The 22359-nt window shown below is 39.6% G+C and overlaps 1 protein-coding gene across 1 annotated transcript; it reads right to left on the bottom strand.

Moving 5' to 3' along the window:
* Window positions 1-10189: 10189 nt before the first annotated feature.
* Window positions 10190-11466, bottom strand: RPRM (reprimo, TP53 dependent G2 arrest mediator homolog). Its single transcript, XM_049614463.1, has one exon. It carries the CDS (start codon window positions 11229-11231, stop codon window positions 10902-10904), a length of 330 nt encoding a protein of 109 aa, XP_049470420.1. The 5' UTR covers window positions 11232-11466; the 3' UTR covers window positions 10190-10901.
* Window positions 11467-22359: the final 10893 nt, after the last annotated feature.

Raw genomic sequence — 22359 nt, 5'->3', positions numbered from 1 at the left:
TTGTAAAGACTGTGTGATCCAATACATGAAAAGTGCTTAGAAGGGGGACAAATAGTAATAAGGACTCCATAAAGTAAATTATAATTTTGTAAGCTAGTCTAGTGTACAAAAGTGTCTCATAACTTTAAATGACATTTGTTGACATCAAGCAAATGAGCCCTGTTTTAGAATAAAATAATTTAGTCACAACTATATTGTAAGCAGAGTTTCAACAAAAAATTGTTTAAGCAACATAAATGAACACTAGAGGCCTTGGTGGTTATAGAATTCAGGGAGAAAATCGTTTTTTAAAATCTCTATTCATTTCCAAGTCAGAGGGCTATATAATTGGACAAGTTGAGGCTCATTTGAATTGCCTCCTAAACCCACATTCCCACCTCCTAGAACCATCTGCTACTAGCAAACTCTAAATCTACCAGAATGATAAATTGCTTTGCATCTCCTCTATGTGAAATCATTACTCAAAGCTGTAGGGGTGGATACAAGTTTTCAATGACACAGCACCGTGTGTGAAAAAGTTGAAACTTGCCCCACTGTCAATCTGACACCAGAAGAATTAGCAGGATAACGTTCAGGAGGTGCTCTTGGTTTGTGATGTCTCAGATCCGGGTTCACCTCTTAGCGCGAGAACATTTCAGCTATGTGACCTTGGAATAGCTACCAACCCTCAGTCCCTCCATTTTCACATTTGTGGGAGTGGGACATTACTTCTAAAGATGTAAGGAGTTTGAAGTAACGTGTACAGTGCCAACTATGGTTAACATTAGCAGCTATTAGTCATTGCTATGAATGGATGATGATGACGACAGTAATCAACAAGAACCTTTTTGATGCCTACCAAGTTTCTATGAACAGAACTTGAAAATCCGCTATGTCAATAATACGATACAACTAGAAGACAATAGGAAGAAGAGAAGAGAGAAAATAGGACTATATTATACTGTGATTAAGTGCTTTGGAATCAGTATGGAAACAAAATTCTCTTAAAATAATAACTTTTCATTTCTCAATTGAAAACATAGGATAGAAGAAAGTCAGATAGTCTTATAGAATGGCCTAATATTATGGCATAAAATTTCATTGAAACATGGAAATATAAAAAATTTATAACTTCATTCAACCTTTCTTTTTTTACCTCTCTCTCTCTCTCTCTTTTTAATGTTTATTCATTTTTGAGAGAGGGAGAAATGCAAGTGGGGAGGGGCAGAGAGAGAGGGAGAGAGAGAATTCCAAGCAGGCTCTGAGCTGACAGCATGGAGCCTGATGTGGGGCTCAAACTCACAAACTGTGAGATCATGACCTGAGCCAAAGTCAGATGCTCAACTGAGCCACCTAGGCATCCCTCATTCAACTTTTCCTAAGCTACTGATACCTGACAGGTAACCCACGCTCTAAAAAGACAGTGCCCTTGGTGGTCATAAAACCTTTCTTATAGTACTTCTCCAATGTCTAAGCACTCTTTCTGAATCCCTTGAATTATAATTGAAAATATTTTTATCTCAAAAATCATCAAATCGTGGAACATTATTAATATTTTCTTTGTCTACACAACACATTAAGCATGAAATGAAACTCCATATCAAAGAGTGAAGTTTCCACCTTTGAATAGCTTTTCCTTATCTCAATAGTCAGTAAAGTCTTTGCTTTGTAGAATGGGGAATTAGAATACATTTAACAAATGCAAAGAATTCAGCAAAATTTAATCTCTGTATTATAATATTTGAGGTGTGCAATCTCATACAAAGGTAAATATGGGTTTAATTTTGAAGTAGATGTTTATCCCAAAGCCAAAGGAATATTTTAGTAAATTCTCCTTTAAAATGGAGAATACAGAGGCCCTGGGTGGCTCAGTAGGTTAAGGGACTGACTCTTGATTTCAGCTCAGGTCATGATCTCATGGTCATGAAATCAAGCCCTGCATAGGGCTCCACACTGGGCATGGAGACTTCTTGGGATTCTCTCTCTCCTTCTCCCTCTCCCTATTCCTCTCCTCACTCCCCTACTTCTCTCCTTATCTCTCTCAAAAATAAGTAAAAATAAAAATAAAATAAAATGAAGAATACATTTCAATTGTAAATTTTCAAATTTTCAATATTGCTATTTGGTTCTTTATATATTATTATTTTAAAATGATGTATCTTATATTTACCACGGTTAATTGCCTTGACATCCCTAAAAGTTTCTACTTATAAATCTTCTTAATGTTAGAGAACTTTAATAAAAGAACATTAAAAAAATTATTATTCACTGAGAGGATATAAAAAACTTAGATATTTCATTCTTTTAAAATAAAATCCAAGCAGGCCTTGATATAGATCTCAATTCAAGTAAATCAGGGTAGTACATGTTTTACTGTGTCAGAGTGAGAACAAGATTTTGTAGACCACTGTGTAATGAAGTATGCCCCCAATGGTCAAATGTTAAGGTGTAAAAAGATTACACACCAAATACCAACTCCCAGAAATTATAACCCAAAGTGGGATCAGAAAGCTGGGCCAGCTCTCTGGGTTAGGATGATTTCAGATAAGGGACAATTTAGAAACAGAATAAAGAAGGATTCAAAGAAAGGCAATAAAAATATCACATGTACTTACAGAGAAACAGCATTTCCAAGGAAGATGGGTCATGAGAGAGAGTCCATCAAAGTGAGTTTGTCAGATCAACTTGGAAACGCTAAATATTTTATCTATCCCATAGAGAGCGAGAAAGTTTAGAAGAGAAGTCCTGCAGCAAATAAATCTGGTTCATTTTGCTTAATAATTGATCATATTAAAGATTTTCTTAACATAAAATTTACCATCTCAAGGACATTTTTCTGCCCGGCCAGACCTAGGGTGGGCAAATGATTTTATTTTCATAGACAAATGGAGATGTCTGACGACTGGCTGAAATTCCTATCACTGGGTACCAGGTGGTGGCAATGCCTGCCCCAGAAATCCAGGCTACTACCCAGGGCTTGTGGAACATCAGCACAGACACAGAATCATGAAAGAAATGTAAAAAGGCTTCTGAGTCTTGCTGAAAGACAGTTGATAGAATAAATGGTTTTTAAAAGAATACTAAGTTAAGAGTCAGGAGCTGTAGGTCTAATTACTTGACTCTACCAGTGTCTAGCTGGTGTTGTTCCTTTGAACTAGGTGAGAATCATTTTAGGATGTCCAGCAGCCCTGTTGCTTCTTCTGATAACAGACAGAATCTCTTCTGTGAGGACTCATGGGCTTGTGGTTGAATAGAACTGACCCTTCTTCCCTGTGTTCTCTCCCTCTCACCACAGGAATGGCAGTGACCAAGGACACCCTGCTTCCTCCAACCACCCCAGTCACAGAGATTTGTTCAGGGATAAACACATGGTCCAAACTGGGCTAGAGTTCGCCCAGGAAGACAGTTTCTTTCTGCTACAGTCATTAGACAGGTAAGATGTGAGTGTGGGCTTGGAGGGGGGGGGTCTTTTTTTATTCCCCTTCTCTCTCTAGGTGGAAGAGCTTTGCTGAAAGAAGGAGATTGTGGAAGAATCAGAATGGCATGATACATCAGCTTCTTGTGCAGCTGAAGTAGCTGTACCCTTGGTCTTGCAAGTCCCCTGAGTCAGGAAGTTCAGCATCTTAACTTAACCTTCGCTTGAATAGGGTTTATGATGATGGCAACTCAAAGAGTCTCAATTAACGTAGTGCATTCTGGGTTGAACGTTTTGTAAATTTAGAAGATATTTATGTTACTCAGAACAAGGATACATTCTTTTCTTAGCTCATTTATGAAATGTCAGGCAGGGAATTTCACACTTGATCCTTTTTGTTAATTATTCAGGCCTTGAAAATTCATGGTGGGGGAAATGAATAAAACATGTATTCCCAAGCTGAATTTGTAGAAAAATATAGGTAGCCTCAAGAAATTCATTTGGAGCTCTTTCTTTAGGCCTTCCATATTCATGCTTATCTTGAGCTTGAATATATAATGTACAGTGAACCTTATGTATGCTACCTGAAGGCATGGGAAAAAGTCAAATTAAGTTGTTTGAGTAGTCCAGGCCTTCACATTAATTATAGAGAATAGAGAGTACTTCATCTGTAAGGGGAAAAGTCACAAGTATGTGTATCTCATATGTAACTGGATCTCCATAGACACAAATCAAGCAGAAGACAGGATGGGATCACAGAAGGCCTCTTTAAATTCCATGATACTTTGCACTCACCTTCCAAGGTCTAAGTTAGTAGCTAGTGCAGAGTCATGCCTATACTAGATACTAAATAATAAATATTTATTGATGATAAAGATAAGAAGATCAGGCAAGGCCTCTTTGACCTTTGGATATAAGAAAATTGAGCTAGCTATATATAACAGGATGCTTGCAATAGTGCGAGACTCTGCAGAGGAGAGAGAAATGGAGGAGGAATTAACAATTTTTCACATTCCTCTTTCATTGCCTAGCTCTTTCACCTGGTAGTCTTTGATCCTTTCTTAAGTCTTCTAAATGTACAATTTCCTAGTTGCCATTTTGAGAATTCAGAATCGCCTGTAAATTTCTAGAGACTTAATAGGTTCTTCTTGTTTTCATTGATCTTCTTCAAATTTAGGGTCCTTTCTCATTTCTCTTAACTTAGCATTTAAAGATTTTTAAGCTTGTGCAATATATAATCTTTGACTTTTCTGTCCCTTGGGGTTTTAGTTTTCTTTTTTTCTTTCCAGTTCTTAGATGAAGATTGAAACATATATGTCAAGATAGAGATGTATTGTAAGACTCTAGGCACCTTGCATAAATCTTATTCACTCAACATTTTGGGACTATTGCAACTTTTCTATGCGTCATTTTATTGCAAACAGATAGTATAAAACAGCTGGAGAATATGTGATGCTTACTCATAGTCTGCAGTAGAATGGCTATGTTTCATCAGTACAAAATATGGGAGACGGAGTATGTGAGTAAGTGCACGTGCACCTGCCTTAATCAATACTATTTAGAATATGAACTACATGATCCTGCTCAATTTATAGGAAAATAAATACAGCAAAAGAGACACTCTGTATCCCAGAGGGATTCTTTTCCCAAAGTAATCAGACATGTGGAGTCTTGGTCTGATAAAAATCAATGACTCTTTCAGGGCAGTATATCTTTAGATGTGGGTGAGGGATGGAGTATATAATGAAAGAGGAATTGGTGAGGGCAGAAGGCAAATATGAAAAAAAATCTGATGAGAAAAACTAACATTTTCTCCTTGTAATAAACTGCCAACATGGAGGCTATAGTGTAATTATGTATGTATATTCATATCACTCTGAATTCCAGAAATAGTAAATAGGAGCAATTTCTTTATTATTTGACTCTTTGGGGTAGTTCACATGCCTTCCCTCCTGTGTGTTTATCTGTGCCTGTGTTTTATGGCTCAAATGAGTAGGAATCATCTCATTGTCTCAGTAATAACTTGTAATGTACCATGTATACATGAGTGCTTGACAAACACTATCTGTTTGACTGGTGAGTTTGGAAAATATTACCGTATAATGGAAACTAGTTTTACAATGGGAGCAGGGCAGAGTTTTGTTCCAGCATTATCACAGATAGCTTGACCTTTAATGTATTGATCACTTTGTGCCTGCATTTACCCACTCAAAAAATATTTCAGCAAGCCAACTCCTACGTATATCTAGGGATGGAAACGCCCTTCAAAAAATAATAAATAGATCAATGAGTATATGCTTTTTTTTATTCTCATTGAGTATATATTATTTAGGTTAGAAGCAAGCCACTGTTGGTAAGCTTACTGAGAAGTATTTAAAAGTGCATCTAGTTATCTTTGTAACAGTCCTTGTAGAAGCTCCCTCTGAAATCTTTTGACTTCTTCAAATATAAGTAGTAAATTTAGACTATTCTATTATGATCACCATAAATGATACATGACTTGCTAATAATATTACCTACTTTAGTTTTTCCTAAACTGTACTTTCCAAGAATTTTTAAACCTAAGCTGATGCTATAAATTTGATCCTAGACTTTGAAACATTTTAAGCACCTAAAGCAATACAAAAATATTTGGAAAGGAAGACTGTGAGATTGGCCATGGAAGCAATTAACCATTGAGCATTTAAATTCAGAGATTAGGAAACAATTACTCTTGTTGGAACTGACTTTAAAACATATCCCATTTGAGCTATTGTGCACATATCTAAATGGGATTTGGCAGGTGGATAAAAGATTTGTTGATTCCTGTTTTGGGGATTGCTGTAGACTTGCAGCTTCAACAGGCTTTCAAACTAGGTTTGAGTCTTACAGAACAAACTGAACCCTGGAATCCTTTCCTGGCATTGCACCCCCCCCCCATGACAATTATAATAAGCCAAGGCTAACGAAGGCTCTAAACTGCATGTGGAACAGCTGCTGTGTGCTGTCACGGAGGCTCAGAGGGGAAAAATGCTTTGGGGGAGAAAAATTGGCTGTTGATTTGTCTTCAAACACCCAAGAAGTTTCTGTAAACAACAGCACGTATTATCCTGAATGTGCACAATCTAGACAAATCGCTTGCCAGTTGTTTCCTGTTTTTGTTCGATGGGCTTGCTTTCATTGTGCCATCCAGTGAGAATATAGAGATCCCGAATATTTAAGGCACTGGTGAGATGACGTGTGCTCTGTCAGTTTATAAACTGCTGTCTACCCAGGCCTGGTTGGGTGTCTGAAATTTTGCTTTGATTATTGCAAGTAACACATTATGAGTCAAAGAGTACTTGACTCTGGGCAATAACATTTCTATGCAAAGGACCAAGATTGCAAAGATAAAATACATTTCTAAGGTACCTCATAAAGAGATGTATGGAACATCTTAATGGACAAGGAAATGTTAAACAAGCTAATTCAATAGAACCATAGAATTGGAATGTCCTTTTAGAATTCATCTTTTTCATTTCAGGGATGAGGATACTCAGCTACTCAGAGACTGGAACAAAGCTTTCCTGCATCATAGTCCAGTGTGTCTTTCCCTTTCCACTCAAAATTAGTGCAGGAAGACACAGTCACAGGACTGACTCTGGATCCAAGGAGAAGTTAGGATGGCTCAGAAATCAATAATCAAGCACAAGACCTAAGACAGGTGGATGACCTTTATATTTTGACTTCCCTCAAACACCCTTAAGGTGTCCAGAACTCAAGTTCTTAATACATTTTCAGAGAGAGTGGCAAGGTCTATATTAAAATCCTAAGAAAAATAACATGTATCAACAATTGGCTAAGCCCCTTAGGTGGAGGGCACTCAGCCTCAGTGGCATCAGTGGTTGTCTTCACAGCCTGAGAGGGGTTACCACCCTGCTAATCTACTTGCTGAGTCTCACAAAAACCTCTCTCTGCTCCTGCTGTATTTCCAGAAGGGTTTCAGGAAATATAAGATACCTCCCCATGGACTGTGTCCGAAGCAGCAAGCTTTTACAGAAAGCCGTCTCTCTCTCTCAGGACTTCCCACTAATTACCGACCAAATGGTGGACCTAAGTGTGGGATGATATAATCTGCCTGTTTGCATCTTTCTGTCTCAATTCCCAATCTCTTAAAGCAGAAACTGTTTTCTCAGGCAAAACAGATAGTGACTTTTAAAACTCACTTGCCTTTACAGCATGCCTGTGGGAGAGGATAGATGCTCCATACACTCTGGGCAGGATTAAAAAGTTTCGTTTAATGTATTTGTAGAATCAGAGAGAGACGGAGCCAAAGGCAGGGTGAGACAGGGAGTGGTGTGGGACAAAAGAAAGTGGTTGCCGTGTGGCCATCAGGGAATAGGGAGTGTAAAAAGCTTCTTGCACACATCACCTCATCTATAAAAACCAGAACCACTTGGCATCTCTCGAAGTAACAAATGGATCTAAGGGCTGTGGAGAAGAGTTGTTGGCAGGAAATGGTCCCCAGGGCTATGATATTTTCAGACTATGTGCATTTCCCTATAAATGCATAGATCATGGATTACATAGCTCTGTTCACATATCTTTTTTTACCTAAGGACTAAATGTTGCACGTTCTGGTTTGTCTGACAATCACAATTTCTGGGAGCAAGAGAATAAATTTGGATAGTTGAGGTAAGGAGAAACTAAATTTTCTTTTGCAGGGAGGAGGAAAGAGGTGTAAAGCAGTATTAAGAGGAACAAGTATGAAGGGAATTGTATTGCTAGGGGAGATGGTAGGAACATAATAGCTTGGGCAGGCCCCTTTTTCAATTTTCGGGACTTGGGCTTTCAATGGAAATGTCTGTTCTATACAAACAAGCGAAAATGGACCCGTAGGTGTGAAACCTTTCTGTCTGAAACTCGCTAGAAGCATGCTCCTTGCACAGCAGAACACGTAGCAGGATTCCTAAAAACTCTGGCTGATTAGTTTTTGATTCCAAATCGATTTCCACCAGAGCACTGAATTCACTGATGGGCTAATAAATTTGTAGGAATACGGAACCCTCAGCAGATGTGGCAGCCACGAAAGAAACCCGAGTTTAATTTTAAACGTCTGGTTTGTCCCAGCGTGAATGGGTTGCTGTGTTTTGTTTCTCTCTTTGAAACATGGAGGCAGCAGATTAACTTGGTGCCACAGAAACTGTCTACTAAAATAAAAAGCCTCCATTTCCTGTCCTATCCATTAGCAAAAGTAAACTGTCTTCCATGACTCACCCTTAACTATGTGTTGACTCTGCTCCCCTCCCCAGATACAAAAAACAAAAACAAAAACAAAACAAATAAGCAAACTCTTACCAGCTGCAAAGACAGGAACAGCAGGCAAAACTTCCCAATCCTTTTTTGCAAGCCTGCAACCTACCAGCATTCAAAAAACCATTTGAAGTCATAATTCCTGGCAAGATTTGAGAGTGAAATCCACACTTAATAGGGATAGGATGTTAAAGGACACTCAAGCCTTTAGATCCCCATCTTTGACTCAATGGACATGTTTCCACCAGTTGTGCTTCTTCCTGAGTAAATGGGACATATTATTTTTATTGAATTTTAGTCAGTCTTGTATCTGCTGTTGTGAAGTCTTGCATTGCTATAGTATAGTAGAGGATCCTTTATATTTTTGAAAATATTTAGGATCCTAACCCCCAAGCGTGAATGCAAGCTGCTCTAACCCTCTTATCAAGTTTGGGCTTGAAGTTCTTGTATTGTGTGGGTTACTTTCACATTCACCGTTTTCTAGGCTCTTCTTTCCATCACTGTTCAATTTCTAAGTCCTAAATGTGCCTCCCACCATCTGTAGTTCCACTCCAGCCCATCCTTCCCAGTTTGGGTTGTAATACTCACCCCCCACAGGACTTCAGGACCTTGGCTAACTCCTCTGAACCTTTTTATCTGGCCTGGGGTTGGGAACTCCAAATTTAAAAAAGCAGATCGAGTTCCCCTTTTAACCAGGCCTTTTCCCTAGAAAATGTAATATGGCAAAGACAATGCATGCCATGTTTTAGTAACAGTGTTTTACCTCAGGGAGACTTAGCCTCATTATATACTTTAGCAGCTACTTTTCCTCACATTTATTCATTAATTATTTATTGATTCTTCGGCAGCATCCCGACGCCCTCTTGCTGACGTTGGTCAGGGGCAAGATGCCCTCCCTGAAGGCTGGCCAAACCATCTCTTCCCTTCATTAGCGGTGTAACCCTGTGTTCTCACTGGAGCCCTGCACGGAAGTGTCATCTTCCCCGCGGGGGCCTCCTGTTGTCTGTCCTGGCTCAGAGAGCTGAGCCTAAATGAAACATAAAATATTAACTGTTAGAGAAAACAAAGGATGCTGCCTCCACCATGGCTCCTGTGCCTGAGGCTTGGCCACGTCTGACTAGTCCCTAGGCCTCTCCGTCTTGCCCACACCCTCGTCCCTCCTCGGGATCCACGAGTTGAATTGCAGCTCTCCAAAGCGAATTCCCTGGGCCTGTAACCTGACTCCTCACCACCACGCATTCCCTTCTGCCCAGAGCCCAGAATGACCACCAGGAAGCCAGGAACAAAACACTTATATGTTGCGTTTATTAAGGAAATGTTAAATACGAAAAAAAAAAAAAAAAAAGAAAGAAAGAAAGAAAAAACTCAAAACTGTGTCATGAATGTCAAGAGCACTTTTGTGGCGTAAACCGTGCAGTCACGAGCTACAAGTTCTATTCCAAGTCTTCGCCCCGGCACTAGCTAGGGCGTTAACCACCTCCCCACCCCCGCACCCTAACCTCCCACGCCCCCCCCCCCCCCTTGAAAATTCAATAAAAGAAACAAATCACCCAGTTCACATTCGCAGGCTCCCCCTCCCTCTACCCCTTCTCCCACGACAACAAAACTCTAACCCCAGGCAGGCAAACAGGCCACTAGGGCAACAAAGGACTTATCAAATATTTGTATTCAAGCAAACAAACACAAAATCCCTTAAAACGGCACGTTACAATCAATCAAAGGTATTTATAGTCTCTCCCGCCAGGGGCTGAGAGGAGCAGGAGAGAATGGGCGCGTATCCTGACACTGATTTGTGTGTCCCCATTAGTTCTGTTGCGTGGCGTATACACCGGTCACTTTTCGGGCCACCAGGCAATCGGTGCCGCTGGGTCTCTCCCCTGCCCGCCCTCTCCACCTGCCCCGAGAGCTTGGCCCACCTGCGGTGGAGGAGGGCCGTCGACCCGGTCGGTCTCCCCGCATCCCACGCTACCGGCAGCTTCCAAAGTTCTGCGCCCTAATTGCCCTCTTCTTGCCACTTGCTGCTGAGTCCAGTCAGGGCGCTCTCCTCCTACTGCCAGGAATAGGGGCTTTCAGAGGGCCAGTGAGAAACGGGTCGCTTCATCCCGAAAGGCGAAAGTCGAGAGAAATAATTGACTCCGACAGGTTTGCTTCGCCCAGTCTCGGATGGTGAGGGGCGCGGCCGGGCTGGCTAGGTGGGGAGGCGTTGGGGCGGCTGTCGCGGAGGTGGGAGGGCCGGTCAGTAGGGCCCCACGACCACCGCCTCCACCTCCTTAGACGGTCTCCGGTCTTTCACCAGGAAGTTGATCATGCCCTCGGACTTGATGAGGAGGTTGCAGCCAAGGAAGAAGATGCCAAAGACCACGGTGAGCGAGAGCACACACATGACGGCGATCTGTACCACGCGCATGATGTACAGGCTGCGCTCGTCCGGGCCGCCCTCGGCGAAGCCGTCGTCGGTCACCACCGACGCCTGGGTGCAGCAGCGCACGGCGCGCTCCAGCGCCTCGCTGCTGTTGGCCAGGAGCAGGCCCGCCACATCGGTCTGGTTGTCCAGCGCTGGATTCATCGCGGGAGCCGGCGAGCGCCCGGGGAGGCGCGGGTCCGAGGGGTGGGAAGGCGCTAGGGATGCGAGAGGAATGGTAGGGAGCGGAGCGCTCACTTGCAGATTTGCGCGCGCCGGGGCTGCTCGCTCTCTCCTTTCCAAAGTCCCCGGTTCGTGGGACTTTCCCAGGAGCCTTTCCGACGCACGCCGCAGCTCGGCTGGTCTGAGCGCCGTCTGCTCCTGCCGGCGCGGTGCTGGTTCCCGGCGCTCGCTCGACTGGGGGCTGTTGGAACTTGGCGGGGCTGGGCCAGTGGGGCCGTGGGAGGTGCGGCGGCGGCGGCAGCAGCTGCGTGGCTGCTCTGAGCGAACAGCGGCCCCTTCCGGCCGCACCGCGGCTCTGCGCCGCGGCCGTTTGGCAATGGGGGAAGCAAAGGGGCGAACCTCCTTTCCTTGCTTTCCTTGCTTCGCCTCTTTTCCAACTCCAAAGACGAGGCAGAAGTGACTGTACTTTTCTGGCTTGATGGATGATTAAAGAGTTTCGGTTGGGGGAGGGGTTGCGATCAGCTGAAAGTTGCCGAAGAACTGGGTCACACCATCTCTGCGCGCGCGTCCTTTGCCTTCTGCCCCTCTCACCTCTGGGCGGATGGAAAGTGGCGATGAATCGCAGGTGCCAGATGGTGCTTGCTAAAGCGCGGGCCAGCCGCCTGTGCTTGATTCCGTCTTGCCTGCGACAGAGTTCTGGTGGAGTAGGGATGATCTGGGAGGGGTGTGTGTGTGTGTGTGTGTGTGTGTGGATTTTAGGAAGAAAGAAAAGCAGGTAGGAGGGAAAGAAAGAAGGAGGAAAAAGGAGAGTGGAAGGAAAGAAAAGGAGGAAGGAAACTATTGGAAGAATAAAGAGTAAAGGTTTTGTAAGATATTTGTAGAGATTTTTGAGGGGTTAGGGGGAGGAGGTGCTCTTCTGTGGCCTTTGTGTGGAAGTGGTTGCCAGGAGCAGGGTCACCTCTCTGGTGAGGGTGGGAAGGTGGTCAGAGTGGGCACCCTTATAATCTTCATTGCAGATGAGTTTTTGGATGTGCTTGCAATGTTTTTCTCCGTTGGCAGTAGATCAGTTGTTTTATTGCTCATCAATATCAATCACCTAGAACACTGGCCAACTGCTGGAAGCCTTCCTCATTTTCCATAAACTGATGTGTTTCATCTTAGTCATTTTAAACAAAGCTACAGATGTTTTAGGGGCCTGACTGAGGCTTCAGCCCATTGTGATTTTGCTGGTAGTTTCAGTGCAATGTTATAAACCTGTCAGTTGTTTCTTAAGCTCTAGAAGAATACTTGAGGTTTTTTTTCTTTCTCTCTTCTACTTTTTTTTTCTCCCTCACTCCCCTCCTCCCCCTCTCTCTTCCTTACTTCCTATTTTTTCTTTCAACTATTAACAGGTGGAAACCAGTAATGGGAAGCCCAGCCCAAACTTTTGATAGAATACATTTACTACATTTCTATTAAAACATAGTAGCTGTCTTGCCATTTTCAACTCCATTATCAATTCTGTTCTAATTGCCAGTTAAACCCACTTATGTTTCTCTCCCCAAACATCATTTATTCCATGTTCAGAGATTTCCTTAATGTTTTTTTACTAATTTATGACCACTTTGCAGAGTGAACTCCCTTTTTAGTTAAAGAGTTTTCAATTTTGGGATCTTGATTATATATCCTTTTCAGTAAACTTAGATCTTTCTAAATAGCTACTTTTATATTAAGGATAGTTTACTAGCTAAAGATCCAGACTTCCGGGCCTTATCTGTAATTCACCTGGTTTATTGCTCTAGTGCTCATGATTACATTAGCCTTGAAGAATACTCCCAACAATTTCTCCTTTGTTTTTTTTATTAAATGTTTTAAACATTTATTTATTTTTGAGAACAGAGAGAGGCAGAGCGTGAGTGGGGGAAGGGCAGATAGAGAGAGGGAGACGCAGAATCTGAAGCAGGCTCCAGGTTCTGAGCTGTCAGCACAGAGCCGGAAGCAGGGCTCGAACCCACGAACTGTGAAATCATGACCTGAAGTCTGACCTGAAGTCAGACACTTAAACAACTGAGCCACCCAGGTGCCCCAACAATTCCTTCTTTAGACAAATGTATTATTAATTGATTGAAAAAATTATTTAAATCTCATTGTACAGTCTATCTTAGTTAATATGGATGGTACTTAACAATAAAACATACCACATATGTGAAAAAGTTACAGAAGAATTTAAGAAAATATAAAGCGATACTAAAATGAATAGTAAAGGCAAGTAGTAGGAATTTAGAAGAGCAAAATTGAACAGAGGTCAACTTCCAGGGATATTAACTTGCACACAATTGTATGTTTAGGAGAAGTTGAGCATGAATGAGTAGAGATGGATACTTCCTTCTCTATGTGACAAAACTGAATAGAGTTACATAGCACATTTGTAAGGTCCCACATAGTAGGACTTGAGTTACAAAAAAAATTCCTTAAAATGTTAATTGAAACATTTTCAGAATTTGAGTATGTTTGTTGAGACTACTTAGTTAGAAGCTAGTATAAAAGTGATCAAACCTTGGAGCTCAGGGGAGGTTTGATCTTATCAAACCTTTAGATTTCAAGATCACATTCTTAAAAGAAATAACTTTATTTTCTTTTGGTGTTATCTACTAACCAGCCACAAAATTGTAAGAGGAAAATAGCTATTCCTACCAATTAGTTCAGATCTCTGGGAACTTGGTTGTTTTTTCACCTCCACACCACCCTGTGCCACTCAGATTTTGTTGAATAAAATTGCTTGCAGTATTTAGATCAAAATTAACTACAAACCTGCTATGGTAAAAATTATATTAATCGTTATTAGAATTAAGGGGAACTAGGCTGCTAGAGCTTTTCTGCAGAAATCTTTTATTTATCTTTCCATTTTGCATTTTGCATGAACATTTTTCTCTCAGCTTTACTTCTGTTATTCACCTATTTCCTAGGAAAATCTTACAGATTTGGGAAAAATCCTTTAAAAATGTGGGTATAGAAAAAACTAATTTCTAGAAAAATAGTGATGTGGAACACTTTAAATTAAAAAAAAAATTGATACATAGAAGGACTCACCGTTACATTTATTTAACTAGTGACTTCTACTTCATTGGAAAGAGTTTTGACTTTCAGAAAGTTAAATGCTCAGCATTTCACAATATATTTACTTGTTTATTCTTTCCAGAAGACATATCTATGGCATGTAATAAGTTCTACAAAACTATTCTAGGCTAATATTGATAGGCATCTGTAATCAGTAATCATTGGATCTACAGGTTGAATTGTCTTGATGTAGGACCAGACAATTTTAATATCAAAAGCCTTTTCCTTGGTTCTCTATTTGTGCATATTATAGAAATATTAAGTAGACATTTTTCAAAAAAGCATATCAGACATAGAAAGGATATTTGCTTTTTGGGGGCAAGCTTTTTTAAAAAATAAATTACATTATATGAAAAGTAAGAGTAAGCATTCATGTTCATTCATAACAGTGGACTCAGCACCTGGAACATAAGAAACAAGCCAGAAATAAGCAAAATATGTCATCAAACCACCAGAATAAATATATGCATTTAGGTATTTAGAAAGCCAACTTTTCTTCCTGTGTTTTTACTATGCGTATTTTGACTTTGTCTTGACCGTACGGTAATACAATTTAGACTTTACTTTTCCCCTTTAATCCTATATTTTCCCATGGCATTAAAAAATTATTACTTGCACATTTTTTAATGAGTATATAGCACTTCATTATGTGAACATACCCTTGTTTATTAAACAATTACCCTATAGCTGGGCAGTTGCGTTACTCTCAAATACTGTTACTGAACCAATTACATACGAGGAACATTTTTCGTTCACAAATGTCTTCTATATTTAGATTACAAGGATAGGAAATTTACAAAATTGCCATTTTTACTGAAAATTATGTTATTTTTTAAAAAGCAACACACAACCAAATTGTTTGTAAAAATGGTTGTAACCAATCTTCACTCGCATTTGAAAAGCATATGAATACCAATTTATCATGTCCTCTATACTAGGTGTTAAAAATGTTTAATATCCAAATGGAACCCATAAAGATTAATTCATAATTTCTGAGGGCAGGGCCCAAGCATATGTATTTCTTAAATTTCCCTAGGTGATTCAATAGTCCACCCATGGTTCAGAACCACTGCTCAGAGTAATATTTTCAAGCTTGCCTTGAGATCACCTAGGACAGAGATGGGAACTTTCTGACTCCCAGGTCCTACTGCAAGTCAATTGAATCAGAATTTTTTTAACTTGCTTCCTGCATCCTTCCACTGGGACTTTGCTCTGGTAGGTCTGGGATGGATCCTATAAATTTGTATTTTTAGCAAGTCCCCCAGGAAATGCTGTTCTTGAGCACTAAATATTATGATTGAAAAAATTAAATTACCATTGCAAGTTTGAAATTGCATGTTCTCATTGTGGACGGATAATATTTTCACTTATGTGTTATGGAACTGTATGTCCTACTTTGTAATCTTCAAGGTTCAGATTCAGGTGCTTTGTCTATTTCTCATTTGACATTTTATCATTTGTATTGCTTTACTGATTTATAGTAAGTCTTCTGTATCAAATATATTAACTGCCTATATGAAATATTTGTAAATATTTTTCCAGTTGATTTGCCTTTTAAATTGAGCTGTAGTCTTCTTGGGTATGTGGAATTTTCATGCATCCACATTTTATTCTGTGATTTTTTTCATTGCTTTATTTATTTAATTTTTTTAAAGGGGAAAGCACATATTTATTACCTTACCAGAGAAAGTTCTTTCACATAAGACCCACCTTAGGGACACAGGTTCGGACATGTCTCCAACACAGCTGCTTTTGGCGGGTTGCTCACTGGGGATGTACACTCCAACCTGACTCTGCCTTAATCTTGTAGAATGCTCCCATAACATCTGTCAGGGCATTGAACCAGGGTATGAAATTGTTGCAAACTCTTCCATAAGTTTTTCGTCTAATAAACAGTCTTGAGTTGCTATCATAAAATTAACCGTTTCCCTAATAAAATACAACATCTACATTTTACATGCAACATCAGACAGGATTGCTTTCTCTTCCTCACTAGGTGCCAGCTACAGGAAAGCTGTTCTGAGTCTCATTATATAGATTATACACCCATCTACCAGAAGACATTTAGAAAAAAACACCCCCGCACCCCCCCCGCCCCCCACAGGAGACCTTTCACATCCACCTTGTAAATTGCCTGGTCAATTCTGCAAAAGAATGGTGAGCAGCGGTCGGTAGAGGCTGATCATCCATTCACACTGGCAAACACATCTAACTCTCATTCTTTTGGTCAGCCATAAAACCCTAGCATAAAGAAGGAAGCAAAATGAGATAAAATAAATTTCTGTGAAATACAAAGTTAAGCCAACCTTATCAATACATAAAACCCACCTGGACTGAGTGAAATAAGCTAGTCACAGAGGACACATACGATATGTATACAAGGTATCTAAAGTAGTTAAACCTATGGAAGCAGCAAATACAATAGTAGCTGCCTGGTACCCGGGCATGGTGAAAATGAGTGGTTCGATAGTTACAAAATTTCAGTTATGTGAGATGAGTAAATTTTTAGGTATCTGTGGTAAGGCATAGTGCCTATAGTTAGCAATATGGTAATGTGCACTTGGGAATTTGCTAAGAGGATAGATCCCATATTGAGTGTTCTTACCACAAAACAAAAACCAAAAACCAAAACAAAGGGACACAAGAAAACTGTGGAGGGGGGTGGATATGTCTATTACTTTGATTGTGGTGATGGTATCATGGGTGTTTTTATATGTCCAAACTCATCAAATTGTACACATTAAACATGTGCAGTTCTTTCTATAGCAATTGCACTTCAATGAAGTTTTTTTAAAGAATGAATTAGTCGTCTGAGAGATAGAAAGAAGAGTGTCTTCCAGAATTCACTGCAGAAGGAAAAGTAGACTGAAGTGCTTTGCATATTAGCCCCTTACCCTATCCAAAAAAATTATCTGGGTTATCACTCCCATCAGTAAAGCTAGTATGTGCTATGTATTCAGAAAGCTATGGACTAAGGAGGGATTTTTTCTTTGCTTCTAAACTTAGAAGGTTCATCCTCATTCAGAATTATACTTGCATATTATTTTTTATTTTTTAAACATTTTAAAAATATTTGCATTGCTTTACCTCTAACACAATGCTCTATCTGGAAGTTATTTTGGCACAAGGTAAGTTTGCCCCTACCTTAAGTAGTTCACTAATAGGTAAATAATAATACTGACCAAGTTTTAGAGTTTAGAACTGAAATAAGAGATTTCAGGTATCGATTTCTTTACAACAGATATGTAAACGTTCATACTTAGTAAAACATTTAAACTTTAAGTTTCTAAAGTATAAAGACTGCATCTGTCTAATTTATCTTTTGATTTTTGCATCGATTTTGTTATAGTTCAGAGGAAAAACAGCCAGCAGTAAACAATAAAAATTAAACCAAGTGCTTGCGTCTTCCTCTTTTATTTAAATGGACTCCCTGGATTTCTGACCTGATGCCATCTGGTGAGTGTTGACTTCTTTCTGTAGGAGGAGAGTGAACACTGTCCTTGTGTCACATAAGTGACCTCTTTGAGTCAGAGCTTTCTGTCAGTGCACAGGCACGTGGAAGAACACAATGAGTAGCAGCCACTATGTTCTCATCTGTTAATACCTTTTTACTGTTGTTGAAATAAAGGTCCAGGAAAAGCGTGTAATAACTCACCCCCAAGTTTGATTAAAAAGCCCTGACCACTGAACTTGCCGAGAAGTTTTCAGAATGATACATTATAGACCTATAGCATCCTATTTTTAGATGTGCAGCATAGACAATTTTTGCCTCCATGAAATTTTTGTCATTATTTCATCCTGATTTTTCTGCCCACTCTTTAAAGCCTGTGTGATTTAGATTTTAAAGTGAAAAAAGCACCGAGCTGCATAAAGCCTTTAGTGTCACTGGTGCATCCCTTCCCACATTAAAGAAACAGGACTTGCACCAGCCTGAAAATGGGGAGAAGCAGGTGGCTGCAAAGACGCATGAAAGATGCAATTTCTCCAATTTCTCAGCTTCAGCTCAGTGACTCCAAGTCATGATTATATCTTCTGTTTCTATAGGACAAGTGTGTGCTGTTTCCCTCAAATATTTATATAAAAATATGAAGGAGAAATCATTCTGGAAGCAAAGGAGGAAAAGAAGTCTTGTCCATAGCATGTTGAATTTAGACTTGTGTATTTAAACTCACGAAGAGATGTGTCTCTGGCAAATTCGTAGACACTATGGAGGGAAACAATGAAGGTCACTTATTTTCAGATAACAAGCAGGAGTGGTAGTGTTTTTATATTTGTACACTGATAAGAGTGGCAACAAATAGTCCAATGTTTACTATATGCATATCTGTGATTCTGCAGTTGACAAATCTATCTTTAAAGATGTTTTTAAAAGTCAGTGTGATGATGTAATTGGGCAAGTTACCTACTAACATCACTGCTCAAATCCATTATCCACCAACCGTTTCTCCTCCTCCAAGATTTTTATGACAAGTAATTAGTAAATTTATTCAGGAAACATTTATGGACCTTTTTAAAATTAATTTATTTTTTAAAAATTTACATCTAAGTTAGTTAGCATGTAGTGCAACAATGATTTCAGGAGTAGACTCCTTAAGGGCTTTAACCATTTAGCCCATCCCCCCTCCCACAGCCCCTTTAGTAACCCTCCATTTGTTCTCCATATTGAAGTCTCTTCTGTTTTGTCCCCCTCCCTGTTTTTATATCATTTTTGCTTCCCTTCCTTTATGTTCATCTGTTTTGTATCTTAAAGTCCTCATATGAGTGAAGTCATATGATATTTGTCTTTCTCGGACTGGCAAATTTCACTTAGCATAATACCCTCTAGTTCCATCCACGTAGTTGCAAATGGCAAGATTTCATTCTTTTTGATTGCTGAGTAATACTCCATTATATATATATATATATATATGCCACATCTCCTTCATCCATTCATCCATCGATGGACATTTGGGCTCTTTCCATACTTTGGCTATTGTTGATAGTGCTGCTCTAAACATTGGGGTGCATGTGCCCCTTCGAGACAGCATACCTGTGTCCCTTGGATAAATACCTAGTAGTATAATTGCTGGGACATAGGGTAGTTCTATTTTTAATCTTTTGAGGAAACTCTATACTGTTTTCCAGAGTGGCTGCACCAGCTTGCATTCTCGTCAGCAGTGCAAAAGAGATCCTCTTTCTCCGCATCCTCACCAACATCTGTTGTTGCCCAAGTTGTTAATGTTAGCCATTCTGACAGGTGTAAGGTGGTGTCTCATTGTGGTTTTGATTTGTATTTCCCTGATGATGAGTGATGTTGAGCATTTTTTCAGTATCGGTTGGCCATCTGGATGTCTTCTTTGGAGAAGTGTCTCTTCATGTCTTTTGCCCATTTCTTCACTGGATTTTTTTGTTTTTTGGGTGTTGAGTTTGATAAGTTCTTTATAGATTTTGGACACCAACCCTTTATCTGATATGTCATTTGCAAATATCTTCTCCCATTCTGTCGGTTGCCTTTTAGTTTTGCTGATTGTGTCCTTCACTGTGCAGAAGCTTTTTATTTTGAGGAGGTCCCAGTAGTTCATTTTTGCTTTTGTTTCCCTTGCCTCTGGAGATATGTTGAGTAAGAAATTGCTGTGGCCAAGGTAAAAGAAGTTTTTTCCTGCTTTCTTCTCCAGGATTTTGACAGCTTCCTATCTTACATTGAGGTCTTTCATCCATTTTGAGTTTATTTTTGTGTATGGTGTAAGAAAGTGGTCCAGGTTCATTTTTCTGCATGTCACTGTCCAGTTTTCCCAGCACCACTTGCTGAAGAGACTGTCTTTATTCCATTGGATATTCTTTCCTGCTTTGTCAAATATTAGTTGGCCATATGTTTGTGGGGTCCATTTCTGGGTTCTCTATTCTGTTCCATTGATCTGAGTGTCTGTTTTTATGCCAGTACCATACTGTCTTGATGATTACAACTTTGTAATACTGCTTGATGTCTGGAATTGTGATGCCTCCAGCTTTGGGTTTCTTTTTCAAGATCGCCTTGGCTATTCGGGGTCTTTTCTGGTTCCATAAAAATTTTAGGATTGTTTGTTCTAGCTCTGTGAAGAGTGCTGGTGTTATTTTGATAGGGATTGCATTGAATATGTAGATTGCTTTGTGTAGTATTGACATTTTAACAATATTTGTTCTTCCTATCCAGGAGCATGGAATCTTTTTCCATTTTTTTGTGTCTTCTTCAATTATCTTCATAAACTTTCTGTAGTTTTCAGTATATAGATTTTTCACCTCTTTGGTTAGATTACTTCCTAGGTATTTTATGGTTTTTGGTGCAACTGTAAATGGGATCAACTCCTTGATTTCTCTTTCTGTCGCTTCATTGTTGGTGTATAGGAATGAAACCAATTTCTGTGCATTGATTTTATATCCTGCCACTTTGCTGAATTCATGAATCAGTTCTGCTAGTTTTTTGGTGGAATCTTTTGGGTTTTCCATATAGGGTATCCTGTCATCTGTGAAGAGGGAGAGTTTGACCTCCTCCTGGCCAATTTGGATGCCATTTATTTCTTTGTGTTGTCTGATTGCTGAGGCTAAGACTTCCAATACTATGTTGAATAACAGTGGTAAGAGTGGACATCCCTGTCTTGTTCCTGACCTTAGGGGGAAAGATCTAAGTTTTTCCACATTGAGGATGATGCTAGTGGTGTGTCTTTCATATATGGCTTTTCTGATCTCGAGGTATGAGCTTTCTATCCCTACTTTCTTTTATCAAGAAAGGATGCTGGCTTTTTTGTCCAGGATCATGTGATTCTTGTCCTTTCTTTTATTGATGTGATGAATCACACTGATTGTTTGCAGATATGGAACCAGCCCTGCATCCCAGGTATAAATCCCACTTGGTCATGGTGAATAATTTTTTTAATATATTGTTGGATCCGGTTGACTAATATCTTGTTGAGGATTTTTGCATCGATGTTCATCAGGGAAATTGGTCTATAGTTCTCCTTTTTAGTGGGGTCTCTGTCTGGTTTTGGAATCAAGGTAATGCTGGCTTCATGGAATGAGTTTGGAAGTTGTCCTTCCATTTACATTTTTGGAATAGCTTCAAGTGAATAGGTGTTAACTCTTCTTTAAAAGTTTGGTAGAATTCCCCTGGAAAGCCATCTGGCCCTGGGCTCTTATTTTTGGGGAGATTTTTGATTACTAATTCAATTTCTTTACTGGTTATGGGTCTGTTCAAATTTTCTCTTTCTTCCTGTTTCAGTTTTGGTAGTGTATATGTTTCTAGCAATTTATCCATTTCTTCCAGATTGCCTATTTTATTGGCATATAATTGTTCGTAATATTCTCTTATTTTTGTTTTTATTTCTGTTGTGTTGGTTGTGATCTCTCCTCTTTCATTCTTGATTTTATTTATTTGGGTCCTTTCCTTTCTCTTTTTGATCAAACTGGCTAGTGGTTTATCAATTTTAATTCTTTCAAGGAACCAGCATCTAGTTTCATTGATATGTTTTACTTCTTACTGTTTGTTTGTTTGTTTTTTGGTTTCAATAGCATTGCTTTCTATACTAATCTATTATTTCCTGTCTTCTGCTGGTTTTAGGTTTCATTTACTGTTCTTTTTCCAGCTCTTTAAGGTATAAGGTTAGGTTGTGTATCTGAGACCTTTCTTCCTCCTTTAGGAAGGCCTGGATTGCTATATACATCCTTATTATGACCGCCTTTGCAACATCCCAGAGGTTTTAGGCTGTGGTGTTATCATTTTCATTGGCTTCCATGTACGTTTTAATTTCCTCTTTAACTTCTTGGTTAGCCCATTCATTCTTTAGTAGGATGTTATTTAGTCTCCAAGTATTTGTCTTCACTCTAAATTTTTTATTGTGGTTGATTTCAAGTTTCATAGCATTGTGGTCTGAAAATATACACAGTATAATCTCAATCTTTTGTACTTGTTGAGGCCTGATTTGTGTCCCAGTATGTGATCTATTCTGGAGAATGTTCCATGTGCACTTGACAACAATGTATATTCCCCTGCTTTAGGATGAAG

Source organism: Panthera uncia (assembly GCF_023721935.1).
Source record: "Panthera uncia isolate 11264 chromosome C1 unlocalized genomic scaffold, Puncia_PCG_1.0 HiC_scaffold_3, whole genome shotgun sequence".
Taxonomy (NCBI): Eukaryota; Metazoa; Chordata; class Mammalia; order Carnivora; family Felidae; genus Panthera; species Panthera uncia.
This window is presented reverse-complemented; position numbering and strand designations above follow the sequence as displayed.

What these genes read in the sequence shown, in the direction of transcription:
- RPRM (XM_049614463.1), bottom strand. Translation starts at nt 11,231, where the DNA reads ATGAATCCAGCGCTGGACAACCAGACCGATGTGGCGGGCCTGCTCCTG.